We start from the raw sequence: 14504 nt of genomic DNA on the forward strand, positions 1-14504 counted from the left end.
CATACAAATGAAAATTCATCACAGAAATTATAAACTACAAACCCTGCCCCTTTTGGTCATACCATTACTACAAATCTGACTGCTATAGAGCTACAATGAGTATAATAAGGAGGACACTTTTAAGAGCGAAACATTGGGGTTACCTTTATCACATTTTTGACAGCAAAACCAGGACATGACACAGGATTGACAGATGTGTCTGCTCCTTGCCCTGCCCAGCTAGCCCAAACTGAGGAGCCTGGCAGACAGTAGAGTGAAAATGGGAACTCTTCTGACCTCAGCAGCACCATCAGCACCTTCACTCCTCTTGCCCCAGCAGCCTCCAGCAAATACCTGGGCCTTTTATCTCAGACTTCTAGTTTCCCATCCTCCTACTGCAGATTTTCAAATTCATTGCTCTTTCTATCCTATATCTCTTAGTCCAACCTAATAGTCTGGACCCCAAACTCCACTCTGTTTAGTTTGTCTTGCTGCTCCTCGCTGCTTCCACCACAGAAATTCTTTATCCTCTTATATCTATCCTAGAACCCAAAATATTCCTCTGCCCTTTCAGACCATCCACTGTTACCTGGTGCAGCACAGCCTTCGCTGTGTCTGCTCTCCCTGCAGAGAGAATCCAGCTGTTTACTCCTTCCTAGCCACACTGCAGTCCAGCTGGCTTCTGGCACTCCTCACGTCCCACTGCTCACAACTGAGACCCTCCACTCCCTCTAGGCAGTGGCCTCCTCAGTGAAACTTTCCACAGAGTCTCATCTCTCTTCCTACCTCCCTTCCTGGTAGGATCTTCAAAAACATAAACAGTAACTGCAAGTACCACAAAGAAAAATGAAAATAAAAAATCTGCCTGTATAGATTTCATAGGACACAAGATGAGAATGTATTCAAGGAGGAAAAAAGCCAACAAACAGTTGCCCTAATCCTGATCCCATTCAGTCAATGGGAATTTTGCAATTGACTTTAACAAGGATGAGATTCAGCACATAATATTTCTTTTAAAATAGTTTTCTCCCCTACCTGTATTGCATTCCTTAGTGTTGTGATTTACATTGTGTGCAGGGGGAGCCATTAGTCAGAAGATTAATAAAGCTGCTAAATAACAGGATAAACTGTGGAGCACGGTGCATTAACAGACTGACACATCAACTGTTAATTAATTTTGAGTAACAGGTAATCTAGTGTTATTACTTCTGACAACACACTGACTATATCCTCTTTTCTTCTCCAGGAACAGTATCAGTTTCTGTACAAAGCTATTCTCAGCCTTGTCAGCACAAGGCAAGAAGAAAACCCTTCAGCGTCTATGGACAGTAATGGCTCAGCTTTACCTGACGGAAATGCAGCTGAAAGTTTAGAATCTTTAGTTTAATTGACACATCAAATTAAACACATACACACCTACATCAACCAGTCACACCTGGAATTTAACTTTATTATTTTCAGTTTTATACTTTGTGGGAGGTGAGGAAATCTGTCCAGTCACTATATATATAATCAGATCCCAACAGTTGCTCAAAGTCATTTCTGTTACATATGACTTTACTGTGGAACTTTTATCATTAACAATGTGTGCCTTTTCTTGAAAGATTTCTTGTAATACGTTGTTATGTCTGGACTAACTTGATTGACTTTTACAGTGTTTCTAAGAACTGAATTGTGATGTTTTTTCAGTATTAGTTTTTGATTTCTCTGGCTTTACTTTTAACTTAAAATTATCATATTTATAGATGTTAGGGGATTCTCAATTACAAACATGTCGTGGGTTTAGTATTTGATTTATTTGCTGTATTTATAACATTTTACATTTGCTAGAAATATAACTTTTAATATAGTAGAATGTAAATAAAATACTGTTCTCCATAACATTCAACATTTTAAGACTACAATTAGACATTTAGAATAGTAATCTGATACTTACTGTAAATACTGCTACTTCTGTAGTGATCCATGGACCAAATTTATATTTATAATTGTAGATTTTTATATTTTACTACAGAGTCAGTTTTCTAGTTCTGTGTAATTGCCTTGTTAAAACGATGTAGTCCAGTATGTTTTTATTTTAACAGTCTTCTGATATATAATTGTGCATCTTAAGCAATTAACCTTCATATAGCTGCATGTGATTTTAACTTTTTGTGGGAAATAGAAATCATTTGTTTTGAAATGAGAAGTTTTTATGAGAATAACACCTGTACTTGGCATTGTTGAATTGTTTTTACCTATGGTATTGCAAAAATAAATATAAATATTTCAGTCTGTGCTTAGTGGTCTTCCACATATGGTAAACAGTCTTTCCTGACATGCAAGAGAGCTTTTACGTACAAGAATAAGGACTCAAGGCTGACCTGGAGACAGCTGCTCTTTCCATGGAATCTGTGAGTTCAGAAGACACTTCTGGTAACCTGTTTTGTTATTTCATCTCTACTCCACTTCCATTCATACCCATAGTGTCCACATTTGCTCCTTTTTTAGGCTTTCCTTGCCTGTGTCCCATTCTGGTCACCCACAGGCTAATGAGCTGTCCCAGGCTTCCAAATTGCTGTAATTGCCCCCTCACAAGCCTTGTCCATGCTGATTTTGCTTCAGATCATTTATTCAGCTGCTGAGCTCTTTGCTGCCTCCTGTGGCAAAGCAAAAGCCGAATTCTGGGAAGCAATAAAGCAAGTAATCTGCAAGAACAAACGCAAAATGTTTCAATTTGGCCACTCAGTTATTTTCTGCAACCTTCTGAACTGGCAAGAAAAGATACTGATTGTACTGCACGTTGCAGCACGGATGAGGATGGAGGAACCTGGAGCTGAATGGATCTTTGTTTAAAAATAATGCAGGCCGTGAGAGTAGCTGTTTTCTCACTTTGGTACATTTAGTTGCTACATAGAAATATTGAGAGCAGTGATGCTGTTCTGGACTAGAATGCCACAAAAGCTAATGGACACTATCTTAGATGAAAACTGAAGATTGGAGAAGATGGACCTGATGTGGGCTTGGAGATTTTAGTTAACCAGGTCCTAAGGCAAAGGTGTGTGAGGGAGTGTCAGTGTCAGCAGATAGATCTAGACTCCTTTAGCAGTGTGGGATTGAGGGTAGGTGGAGCTGCAACAAAGCCAAAGCAAATTTAGGTTTAAAGGAACCTAAACAGTGGAAACTTCAAAAAATCCTCATCCTGTTGATACAGGAAATGAGAAGATGCTAGACCGGGAGACAGAATGGCACAGAATGACAGATTAGCTAGCAGTAAAGCAGACTTTTTCCTGCTCTTTTCCTCTTAAAACAAAAACAGAAACCAACAACATAAAATCATCAAAACAATGTAATGTAGAGTTTCTTTTGTAAAAGTGTGTTAATGTGTTTGAAGTCTCTTTTACACTTGACCACTTCTATTGATAACCACAGCAGTGCAGTCCCAGAGGTTATGGAGTGGCTGAATCCATTTGGCTTGGAGCCCTGGGGGTTTCCCCTTCCCTGTCCACCAGAGCCAAATGCAGGATGATTCTCCTGTCTCACCCCAATCCCCCTTGGCACGTCTGGCTGGGGACCATGCAGGACATGTGTTCCACACAGGGAGATACACACACATACACACACTGAGACATGGATTTAAAAAGAGGGCAGGACAGAGGGCAGCAATCAGGCACAGGACATGAACAAGCAAGGGTACTGCCCAGCAGCCCACGTACATGCATGCAGCACCTTTTACCCCTCTTCTCTCCATTTTCCCTTGCTTATTCTTTCCCTGTCCACCTTGATCTCTTTGTTTCTCCACCCTGGTCCCTCTGTCTCTCTGAAGATAAACGACCTAATTACCTTTTCTTCATGTGTCTTAGTTTAGTTACCGCCATACTGAAATGTGAAATCTCTGATGCTGCCACAGATCATCTCAGCCGTACATGGTATTATCAATATGGTTACCTTGGTACTTCTGGCCTTGCAAGCTTTTCTTTCCAAAAGGTCTCCACCAGAGTTTGGCCTTCCCTCGCATATCTCTCCATGAATTGCAGGTGAAATGCAGCCAGACTTCATACCACTCATTCTGGCATCTGTCAGCTGCTCACTCTTGCTCTCTTCAGTAGTTTCCCCTCTCATGCCCAACAGTTTCTTTGGATCTGTGCAAGTAGCTCAGCATCAGGCCAGGCGTGCCACCATGTGCCTGCAGATACTATAGTACTGGCCACTTCAGAGACATAACTAGTTGATTGCGTAAGTCAGAAATGAGGCAACATACTTAATGAGCAAAGATATCCTTATTCAAGTTTTACGCCTTTTTTTTTTTTTTTTTTTCCTGTGGTTCTTGTCATACCTGCATATTTGCTAATTCTGAAGTCCCAGAAGAATGGGACTGAGATACGGCTTCTAAATACAAATGAATTTACAGTGTATCCCTAGCCAAATTAAACACCTTTGTAAAATCGGATCTAGACTTTATTTATTATTATGTTTGCCTTATTTTGGGGGTAACGAGCGGTACGTACTTTTATAACTGTTGAATTACACATAAACTTTCTTCACAACTTTCAAGCACAAAGTTGGTGTACACAAAGGGGTGTAGTGATCGCTCTTTGAGGAAGGGAAAAAATCTTCTTTTCCCAGGTAGCCTGGGCATTCCTTAATACTTCCTATAAACCACTCAGGTTGACCAACACCCTCCACTTGCACATCTAGTCTAATATAATGCCCCTCTCTCATTCCAAAACCATAGACACAGCTTTTCCTTTCTTAATCTCTAGGGGTGCCTGTGTGAGAGGTTAATTGTGATCTTATGGCCATGTGCAAACCATATGCCATAATCTTCTTACCATACACTTCAGCTCTTCACCACATAAGCACCCAACAAGAGAAACTGTTAATACTCATGTGCTACTTCTCCAGCCTCTTCTTTAGAAAAACTGACTTGTAGTCTCATGTAACTTCATGCTTTTTATTTTGATATCTTCTATTAATGCATTTAGTTTCATATAGCTTTACATACAAAGTCTGTTTTAGGCCAATTCATTCTATGATTTTTTCAAGTTTCTGTGGACCAAAAGCAAAAATGGGATCCTCCTTTCTAAAAAATCCCATCTTGATATAACTGTTCCTTTCAACCTAAATGTTTTGCAGACATTTTAAAATGATAATACAAGAAATCAGCTGTCATTCAAGGTTTCTTCCAGAGATGTTTGTAATCACATTCATCATCTTAGCATGCTGACAAGTTATTTAAAACATAAGTGCTTAGGATAATCTCTTTGCTCACACATATTGGTTCTGATCTAGACAAAAATAAGAATCATAAAAAAATATATAATCTTCAACTGTGATGGATTACAGATTTTAATAAATGCGTGTCAGTTCCTTTCTCAGACAAAGGCCATATTCTAATTAATTTTTTTCTTGTAATCCAAGATACAGACTAAAAAGACATATAGCCTGCCTTTCAAACTGGGTCAAGTGTGGAAAAGATGTTATGTATCTCCTGCAAGAAATAGGATATAAATAAACAATGTCAGGTGTTTTATTTACAAAGCTCTAAGTCATGTGTGCCAAGGAAAACTTGGTTAGTGAGATTCCCCCTAAGAAATCATAGGTGAGTAGGGAGTTAAAAAAATGAAGTAATTTACTAACCAACAACTTTTTAGTGATTGTGGTGGTGTGATTTAATACCTGTGGAAAAGCTTTACAAAAGTCATCACTAAAAGATGAGTAGAAGTTATACAAACTCATAGCTATCAGTACAACATTATATTAGTTAAAGACCTTAGTATGGACTTTGAAAATCTGTTGACTGAACTACTTAGCAATCTTTTATCACGATGCTTTACCTGGCATACTTCTTGTGATATCCTAGCATAATGTATGTTATTTCAGATAGGTTGAAATTTTCTATGGTAAATGTTTACTTCAAGATAAGTTTAACAAAGTTAAACTCATTTCTCTCTCTAATTCTTCTGAAGCATAAAGCAAAGCAGGGCTGGGGGGAGAGGGGCCATGTTGTCTCATTGGGATTAAAAACAGGAATGGGGACCCAACTACTACCATAAATCTGAGGCATCCTAGGTTACAGTCTTGGTTTTCACTGCTTCCCTGCATCAAGGATTTGGTCTGACCACCCATTTCAGTTTCACAGGTCTGTGTTTTGGTGGATTAGGGACTTTACTTTCAAAGGGACAGGAGGGAAAAGAAGTCTTTCAGGACATTTGGCTACATTTCCCCTGATTTCCCTCTGGTTTCAATTGCATTCTTTTCTTTTTAGAACTAACAAAGTAGAAAAAAAGCTAAACCTTCTGGCTTACTGAACTCATTCCCTTGTTTTAGCAGTCAGATGCTGTGACCCAGTAATTAGTCACAGTGTATTTGAGATGGTTGGATTTGCCTTGATAAATTCTGTTGGACACTCAAAGCTAAATTTCTTTTTTCTTCCCCTCCTTATTAGTTTTCCAGCCGTATCACAATCACTTTACCCCAGATTTTTTTTCCCCTTAAACATAAGCTTATGACCCTTGTCCAGCAGTCACACTTCTGTGTTTCTGTGTTATCATTGCTTCACACACAATATAGTGAAGACAGGGTGGAGTGTCTTTGTGTTAGAATCAGGAGGAAGGCCAACAGGGCAGATGTTGTAGTAGGAGTCTACTATAGGCCACCCAACCGGGACAGAGAGGTGGATGAAATATTCTATAGGCACTTAGGAGAAATGTCACGATCGCTCGCCCTTCTTCTTGTGGGTGACTTTAACTTCCCAGACATCTGCTGGAAATACAACACAGCAGAGTGGGACTAGTCCTGGAGATTCCTGGAATGTGTGGGAGATAACTTCCTGACACAGCTGGTGAGTGAACTGACCAGAGAAGGTGCCCTGCTGGATCTCCTCTTTGTGAACAGAGAAGGACTGGTGGATGATGTGGTGGTTGGAGGACGACTACGGCACAGTGATCATGAAATAATAGAGTTCTGTATTCTTAGAGAGGCCAGGAGAGGGGGCAGCAGAACTGACATCCTGGACTTCCAAAGAGCTGACTTTATCTTGTTTAGGCACCTGCTTGACAGGATCCCTTGGGAGATGGTCCTGAAGGGTACAGGGCTCCAGGAAGGCTGGGCACTCTTTAAGGAGAAAGTCTTAACAGCACAGGATTGGGCTGTCCCCAGGTGCTGTAAGAGAAGCTGGCAGCAGAGAAGACCACCCTGGCTGAACAGGGAGCTTTAGCTGCAACTCAGGGAGTCAAAAGGATAGCTTACAGCCTTTGGAAGAAGGGGCTAGGAACTCACAATGGTTACGAAGTTGCTGTGAAGCTATGCAGGGTGGAAATCAGGAGGGCTAACGCCCAGCTGGAAATTAGTTTGGCTTCACCAGTCAAGGATAACAAGAAATGTTTCTATAAGTATGTCAGCAGCAAAAGAAAGACCAGAGGGAGCCTCCATCCCCTGCTAGATGCAGGAGGAAACATGGTAACAAGTGATGAGGAAAAGGCTGAGGTGCTTAATGCCTGCTTTGCCTCAGTCTTTAATAACAAGACCAGTTGTACTGAGGGAATCCAGCCTCCTCAGCCAGAAGACAGAGACTGGGAGAACGACTCCCCTGCATTCCAGGAGGAGACAGTCAGTGACCTACTGCATCACACAGACACACACAAGTCTATGGGACCAGATGGGATACACCCGAGGGTGCTGAAGGAGCTGGCTGGGGTGCTCGCCAAACCGCTTACCATCATTTACCAGCAGTCCTGGCTGACCGGGGAGGTCCCAACAGATTGGAAATTGGCCTGTGTGACGCCCATCTATAAGAAGGGTCGGAAGGATGATCCGGGAAATTACAGGCCTATCAGCTTGACTTTGGTGCCTGGGAAGCTGATGGAGCAGCTCATCCTGAGTACCATCACACAACACCTGTGGGACAACCAGATGCTCAGGCCCAGTCAGCATGGGTTTATGAAAGGCAGGTCCTGCCTGACAAACCTGATCTCCTTCTACGACAGGGCGACCTGCTTATTGCATGAGGGAAAAGCTGTGGATGTTGTTTATGTTGACTTCAGTAAGGCCTTTGACACCGTTTCCCACAGCATTCTCCTGGCAAAACTGGCTGCTCGTGGCTTGGCTAGGCACACACTTGGCTGGGTGAAAAACTGTCTGGATGGCCGGGCCCAAAGAGTTGTGGTGAACGGAGTTAAATCCAGTTGGCGGCCGGTCACGAGTGGTGTCCCCCAGGGCTCGGTTTTGGGGCCACTCCTGTTTAACATCTTTATTGATGATCTGGATGAGGGGATCGAGTGCACCCTCAGTCAGTTTGCAGCTGACACCCAGTTGGGTGGGAGTGTTGATCTGCTCGAGGGTAGGGAGGCTCTGCAGAGAGACCTGGACAGGCTGGAGCCATGGGCTGAGGCCAACTGGGGGAATTTCCATAAGGCCAAATGCCGGGGGCTGCCCTTGGGCCACAACAACCCCCAGCAGCGCTACAGGCTTGGGGAGGAGTGGTTGGAGAGCTGCCAGTCAGAGAGGGACCTGGGGATGTTGATTGACAGCTGCCTGAACAGGAGGCAGCAGTGTGCCCAGGTGGCCAAGAAGGCCAATGGCATCCTGGCTTGTGTCAGCAAGAGCGTGGCCAGCAGGGACAGGGAAGGGATCTGACCCCTGTACTCGGCACTGGTGAGGCCGCCCCTCGATTCCTGTGTTCAGTTTTGGGCCCCTCACGACAAAAAGGACATTGAATGACTCGAGCGTGTCCAGAGAAGGGCAACGAAGCTGGTGCAGGGTCTGGAGCACAGGTCTAAGGAGGAGCGGCTGAGAGAACTGGGGGTGTTTAGTCTGGAGAAGAGGAGGCTGAGGGGAGACCTCATCGCCCTCTACAGCTCCCTGAGAGGAGGTTGCAGAGAGATGGGGATGAGCCTCTTTAACGAATAATAAGCGATAGGACAAGAGGGAATGGCCTCAAGTTGCACCAGGGAAGGTTTAGACTGGATATTAGGAAGCATTTCTTTCCAGAACGGGTTGTTAGGCGTTGGAATGGGCTGCCCAGGGAGGTGTTGGAGTCCCCATCCCTGGAGGTGTTTAATAGTCAGGTTGACATAGCGCTGAGGGATATGGTGTAGTTGAGAATGGTCAGTGTTAGGTTAATGGCTGGACTGGATGATCTTCAACGTCTTTTTCAACCTTGATGATTCTGTGCTCCAGCCCCTGGAAAGGGATGTAATTCTCACATACAGGAATATCTAAGGCTGAGAAAGTGTGAAACACTGAGGCAAGAAAGGAAGTCCAAATGTTAAAGGGCCTCAAGCACCTTCAAAGAACCTGGGACTTCATCTGTCATGGAGAGCTGGCACTAGAATAAATTCAAAAATGAAAAAATAAGAGACACAAAGTAATAAACAATCTGTTCCTTGGAGCCTGATGTGAACTAACAGCTTAAGAGCCTTTCAGCCAGGCCGCGACAGCAGAAACTAAACCATGTATTCAGCCGAGCACAACCCTCAAGCTGAGTTAGGCAGTGAGACACCAAGCTTTCATTTCTTCCTGGGGCACTGGGAGACATTACATGCTTACTGTTCTATAGCTTTATAGCAAGGACAAGTAGTTGTCCTTGTGTCCAAGCACAAAACGTGCTAAAAAAAATTGCATCTCTTAAGATTATAGCTGAGATGATGTCTAGGTGCAGATATATATATGTATATATATGGATGTTAGATATGGATGATTAAACAATCCTTGAAGAGTCTTCTCTTGCAAGTCTAGCAAGAAGTATAGAAAGGTATTTCATGTACATATGGAAGTCCATACATAGACACCCTTTCAGTATAACCCTCTGTAAAAAACAAATCCCATTCATATACATCTCATTAGATTGTAAAGATGACATGACAATGAAACACAGGTTTTCAGATTTATTTTTCAATCAACCTTGTGTATAAGATAGTTATTTTTCCAATAATATGCAAAGAGAACTCAAAAGTCTAATCTTCATACAAAAGCTGAGCAATAAATTCATTTGTCTAAATTTAGAAAACAAAAAGCAGCATTGCACTGGGAAACAGAAATATATTCTGATACAAAATTTCAAAAATAGTAGCAGTGTTTCTTGAAAAAAACACTGTAGTGCTCACTCTTTTTATGCTCCAAAAGAGATTACATACTGTTTAAAAATTACAATATTCTTTGCATACTGCATTCTTAGTCAGAAAAGCAAGCAAGGTGCATGCGTATATACAGAATCACAACTCCCTGGTTGTGAATTTGTGGGGTAAAGGAGGGAACAGAGAATTCTCAAGTGAAATTCTGGTCTCACCAAGCACTGGCCTGGAAGGGACCAGCAGATACAAGTCTAATTTTAACCCTTAGTTGTAGGCCTTTAATCTACCGGGGGAAGGAGAAAACAGCAGAGAGCAGAACATTCACTGCAGGCTCCATCCTTACTCCAGCTACGTGTACCAGCCATACAAGAGGACAACATCCTGTAAGGTCAGTGGGAAGCAAAGCAACTTAGTGGAGCCAGGATTTCATCTGATACATGCATGGGACTGTAACAGAATCCAAATTTGGCAGTACAAAAGCATTCAGTGGTTCAGTATAAAAAGCCCTTCTCTGACAATAACACTCTGCGCTTCATTCTTTCTTTTCCCTTTGGCTCCTTTCACCCTCCTCTTTGTTGCAGTTGCTACTTCATTACATATGCATACAGAAAATCCAAATCCTGAGTAGCAAGACTTGGAGATCAAAACTTCAGCTATTATTATGGCTGCTTTTCCTACCAGGCAGAGCAACAGCTGGAATTCCAGCCACTCGGGACTGTGATAATAGCACTACACTCCTCAGGAGATAAAGGGCTGTGCGTTTATCAGCAAAGTGCATTTGTGAGCAAAGCTGAAAGCAGACAGCTTCCAGCATCAGTGTTCAGCTTTAGAAAAGGGGAGCTCTAGGCAGTTGCACAGGTACCAGCGTAAATGGTATTTGCCCACGCATTACACCTCACAGACCTAACTGGTGAAGTCTAAGCCATGTTTGCATTGCAAGGTGATGCAGAAATCTCTGAGCAAAAGCCACAGAGGCAGCCCTGAACTGGAAGGAGGCAACTGCTGTTTTGTCAGAGCCTGCACTCAGGCTAAAGTTCAATTCTGGGCTGACGCAGTGAAACTGCTGCTAGAGCCGAACTGGCACATCTGTGCAGCACAGCACTTAGCATCAAATGAGCTGGTACACTGGCAAACTCTCATCAGTCTAAAGTGGCACTGTACTAAGTAGTACAGATAGGCTCCCAAATGAACGCTTCAAAAGCATGATAGCAAAAGGACAGAAGCTAACTCAAAGTAGTGATTTAAACCTCTAAGCCTACTGCATTTCAAAGCTGCTGATACTACACAGCCTATTCCCTTTGTAACAGTACTTAACCTAGACAGGCACACGGTGTAAGTGGAAAGAGTAAACGTGTCATTTGGAGCTGCTTCTAAGCACATTAAATGTGTTGTATTTCAGAACATCCTCCCTACCTGCAGAGCTAAATGCTCATGTGCTCTCTTCAAAACACAAGGCAACATGTAACAGCAGATATTTCAACATATTGCAACCAGCTTCCATAAGAATAGGAATTTCAGTAAGAAAGCATATGGGGGGAGGCTTCCTTTAAACTTCCTCCCTCCACCAATTAAGTTTACATTCCTAAGAGAAGGATTTAAAAAAATATTAAGATCTAGATTTCAAATACTTAACAGCCGAACATTTTCAAGACTTAACAGGATCTTATTTGCTAGTAGTGCAGAATTTCTCAGCTATTTCTTGCATATTGTTATTGTGAAAGCATTTAAAAATACTGTTAAAAGGGACAACAAGACTTAATTACCACTTTCATGTCTGTTATTCTGATAAATTGGGTTTACCACATGATCAAGCTTAATAAATGGAACTTATTAACCAGACTTTTCCACCACAAAAGAATTCACTAATAGATTTTTTTCTTCCGCTTAGAGTTGTCTCAATAACCCCTATACACTTAGAAGATAAACTCTATTAATAAAAAAAAAAAAAAAACAACACCCTCCCAAGATATTTTAGGAAAGATCTGATTGATGCTGAAACATGTAGAATGATAGCATAGCAGTTTTAAGAGGAAAATACCACAATTCATGCATCTGGGTATCTACATGTAGCTTCTGCATCAAAGTCAGGTGACCAATTTTATGGAAGGCATCATTTGTGTGGGAAACAGCAGGTCCAAACTGAGATTCTTAAAGCGGGGGCAGGGGGAGAAACTAACCAAAGCCAAAACCGGATTCAATCCACTGCTTCCAATTACTGTTTGATAACACTGTGCGTACTGTACACAATGCCTTCTGCCCGAACACGTTCAAGTATTGGTCCATAAACATTCTTCGTCAATGGTATAACCATGCCTTTGGCATCTATTTCACCTGAAATAAAGATGAAGGGGGAAAAGTGTTAAGCGCTCTCCTGAGTTTACTCAGCAAGGCTTTGGTAACAGGGGGGCTGCAGGGCAGCCTCTGTGGGCAGAGGCCGGGGCTGCCCCGTGTCGGACACGGCCGGTTCCAGCCGGCTCCGACCGACCCACCACAGGGCACGGTTCAGCCCCTTGGCCACAGATGGGGCACCCCTGGGAAATTTACTTAAGAAAGGTCAAAACCACGGCACAGCATCAAAGACTGAGGAAAAAACTGTGAGAAACATCCCTGCGATACCAACAGAAAAGGAGGCAGGGAGGAGGTGCTCCAGGCACTGGAGCAGAGACTCCCCTGAGGCCCGTGGTGAAGACTACACTGGAGCAGGTGCAAAGCATGAGAAGGAAGGAGAAGCAGAGAGGAGCTCTTATGGACTGAGCACAGGCCCCCATTCTCCCTTCCCCTTTGCTGCCTGGGCAGAGGGAAGAGGCTGAGGAGTCAGGAATGGAGAAGTGAACTTGAGCCTGGGAAAAAAGGGGGTGGAAGGTGTTGTTTTAATTTGGCTTTTTAATTTTTGCTTATTTTAATTGGCAATAAATTAATTTTTCCTCAAGTTGAGCCCGTTTTGCCCGTGATGGTAACTGGTAAGTGATGTCCCTGTCTTTATCGACAAACTCATAAGCTTTTTCATCTTGTTTTCTTCCCCTGTCCTGTTGAAGAGGAGGAAGAGTGAGAAAGCGGCTGGGTGGATGTCTGGCAACCAGCCAAGGTCATCCCACCACAAATGCAAATATAAATTTGCAATTATATAAATTTTAATTTCTATATTTTTACATATCTATATGCAGATTTATCAAGCCTGGCATTATGTTCTTACACAGCATTAGTACTGTATCAAAGAATAAGGAAAAAAAAGTTTGAAACACAACGTAGCATATACAGCTTAATTTGTGGAGCTGTGAAACTGCAGTTCAGTGAAAAGCATCTAAACTTCACAAGTTTGGATTGCTGTTTTTCTTAAATAACAACAAACAACCACCCAATTTTTGCCCATTTCAGTTAGCCAGGACAAGAATGAAGTTCTAAAGATTAAGAGCAAGCAAGGGGAAAAATCACAACACTATTTTCTTAAACATGGTGATGATCAGAGTCTGCCTGCTTATATATACCCAACATGTATCAGGCAATATGCCTCAGGCCTCAAATTTCATCAATCCAGAAAGCACCAGTGAAAGTTGCTAGTTTGTTCAGCACAGGTATACATTAGCATGCCTCACTGTGACATAATCAAGTGTAATTTACCATGCTAAAGGTCTCCTCTACACGAGTGAAACATTTAAGATGTTAAATGACTAAAAGTCTCTATAAAGTAGTAAACTGAAACATCCAAACATGAAGATTAAAAATTTCTGTAAAGAAGACAGGAAAAGTTTGATAAATTAAAAAAAAAAAAAAAATTACACACACTTCAGAAACACTATACATCTGCTTTTTACAGGCAGGAAGATACAGAGAACTGAAATACTGTTATCGAAGTTTGAACAGTCACTTACCATCTAGAACCATCTTGGCAGCAATAGCCGTGGGGTATCCTACTGTTTTAGCCATCGCAGAATATCCTTTGTTATCACCATAGACAACCAGATCAATAAATTTGTTTTCCAAATGACCAGAAGGATGCCTGAGACCGATTTCATTTCTCATAACAATCATATCTCTCTCTCCAGCACCTAACAGAAAAGCACACAAACTATTCATTACTTCTATTTCAGTCATATCAAGATAAGGTTCCTGATTAGAAAGGTACTATGCATACACAGCATTTATACCAGGGAAGTTACTTAAAATAGGGACTATTAAGGAGGACAGAATATCAGGATAAAACTAAAAATGTAACAGGGAAAGAAAAGGATAAAATTGGGGGAGTAGAGGACATCACAAGACATTAAAAAACCTAACATGAAGGTTTACTAATGAAGGTGAACAAACCAATCCAGTTAAGGCTCAAAGCCTTAAAAAGAATTAAAAATTAATTAAATTCTTAAAAGAATTTCTCACATACCAAAGGGCAGCTTCATCTCCATGTGCTTTGCAAGAGCCCCCACAATGGAATCTGCTGATGGAACTGGTTCATCTCCCAATAAACCCAGCCTGCCA

The 14504-nt window shown here is 42.0% G+C and overlaps 2 protein-coding genes across 7 annotated transcripts in view; one reads left to right on the forward strand and one right to left on the reverse strand.

Moving 5' to 3' along the window:
- PTPRZ1 (protein tyrosine phosphatase receptor type Z1) overlaps window positions 1–2481 on the forward strand; it is a 143801-nt gene extending 141320 nt beyond the window's left edge. For 4 of the 6 annotated variants that reach the window (XM_074903160.1, XM_074903162.1, XM_074903161.1 and 1 more), the window contains one exon: window positions 1226–2481. In XM_074903160.1, coding sequence (XP_074759261.1) covers window positions 1226–1366 — 141 coding nt within the window. In that variant the 3' untranslated portion in view covers window positions 1367–2481. The remainder of the gene's footprint in view (window positions 1–1225) is intronic. The other 2 variants (XM_074903166.1, XM_074903167.1) reach the window with 1 other exon arrangement.
- A 7349-nt stretch (window positions 2482–9830) lies between these two features.
- Window positions 9831–14504, reverse strand: part of AASS (aminoadipate-semialdehyde synthase) — a 31208-nt gene continuing 26534 nt past the window's right edge. Inside the window, exons 22-24 of the mRNA XM_074903168.1 lie at window positions 14410–14498; window positions 13901–14077; window positions 9831–12362 (exon numbers count right to left, since the gene is read on the reverse strand). Coding sequence (XP_074759269.1) covers window positions 12244–12362; window positions 13901–14077; window positions 14410–14498 — 385 coding nt within the window. The 3' untranslated portion in view covers window positions 9831–12243. The remainder of the gene's footprint in view (window positions 12363–13900; window positions 14078–14409; window positions 14499–14504) is intronic.

Source organism: Athene noctua, chromosome 3 (assembly GCF_965140245.1).
Source record: "Athene noctua chromosome 3, bAthNoc1.hap1.1, whole genome shotgun sequence".
In the NCBI taxonomy this organism is placed as follows: Eukaryota; Metazoa; Chordata; class Aves; order Strigiformes; family Strigidae; genus Athene; species Athene noctua.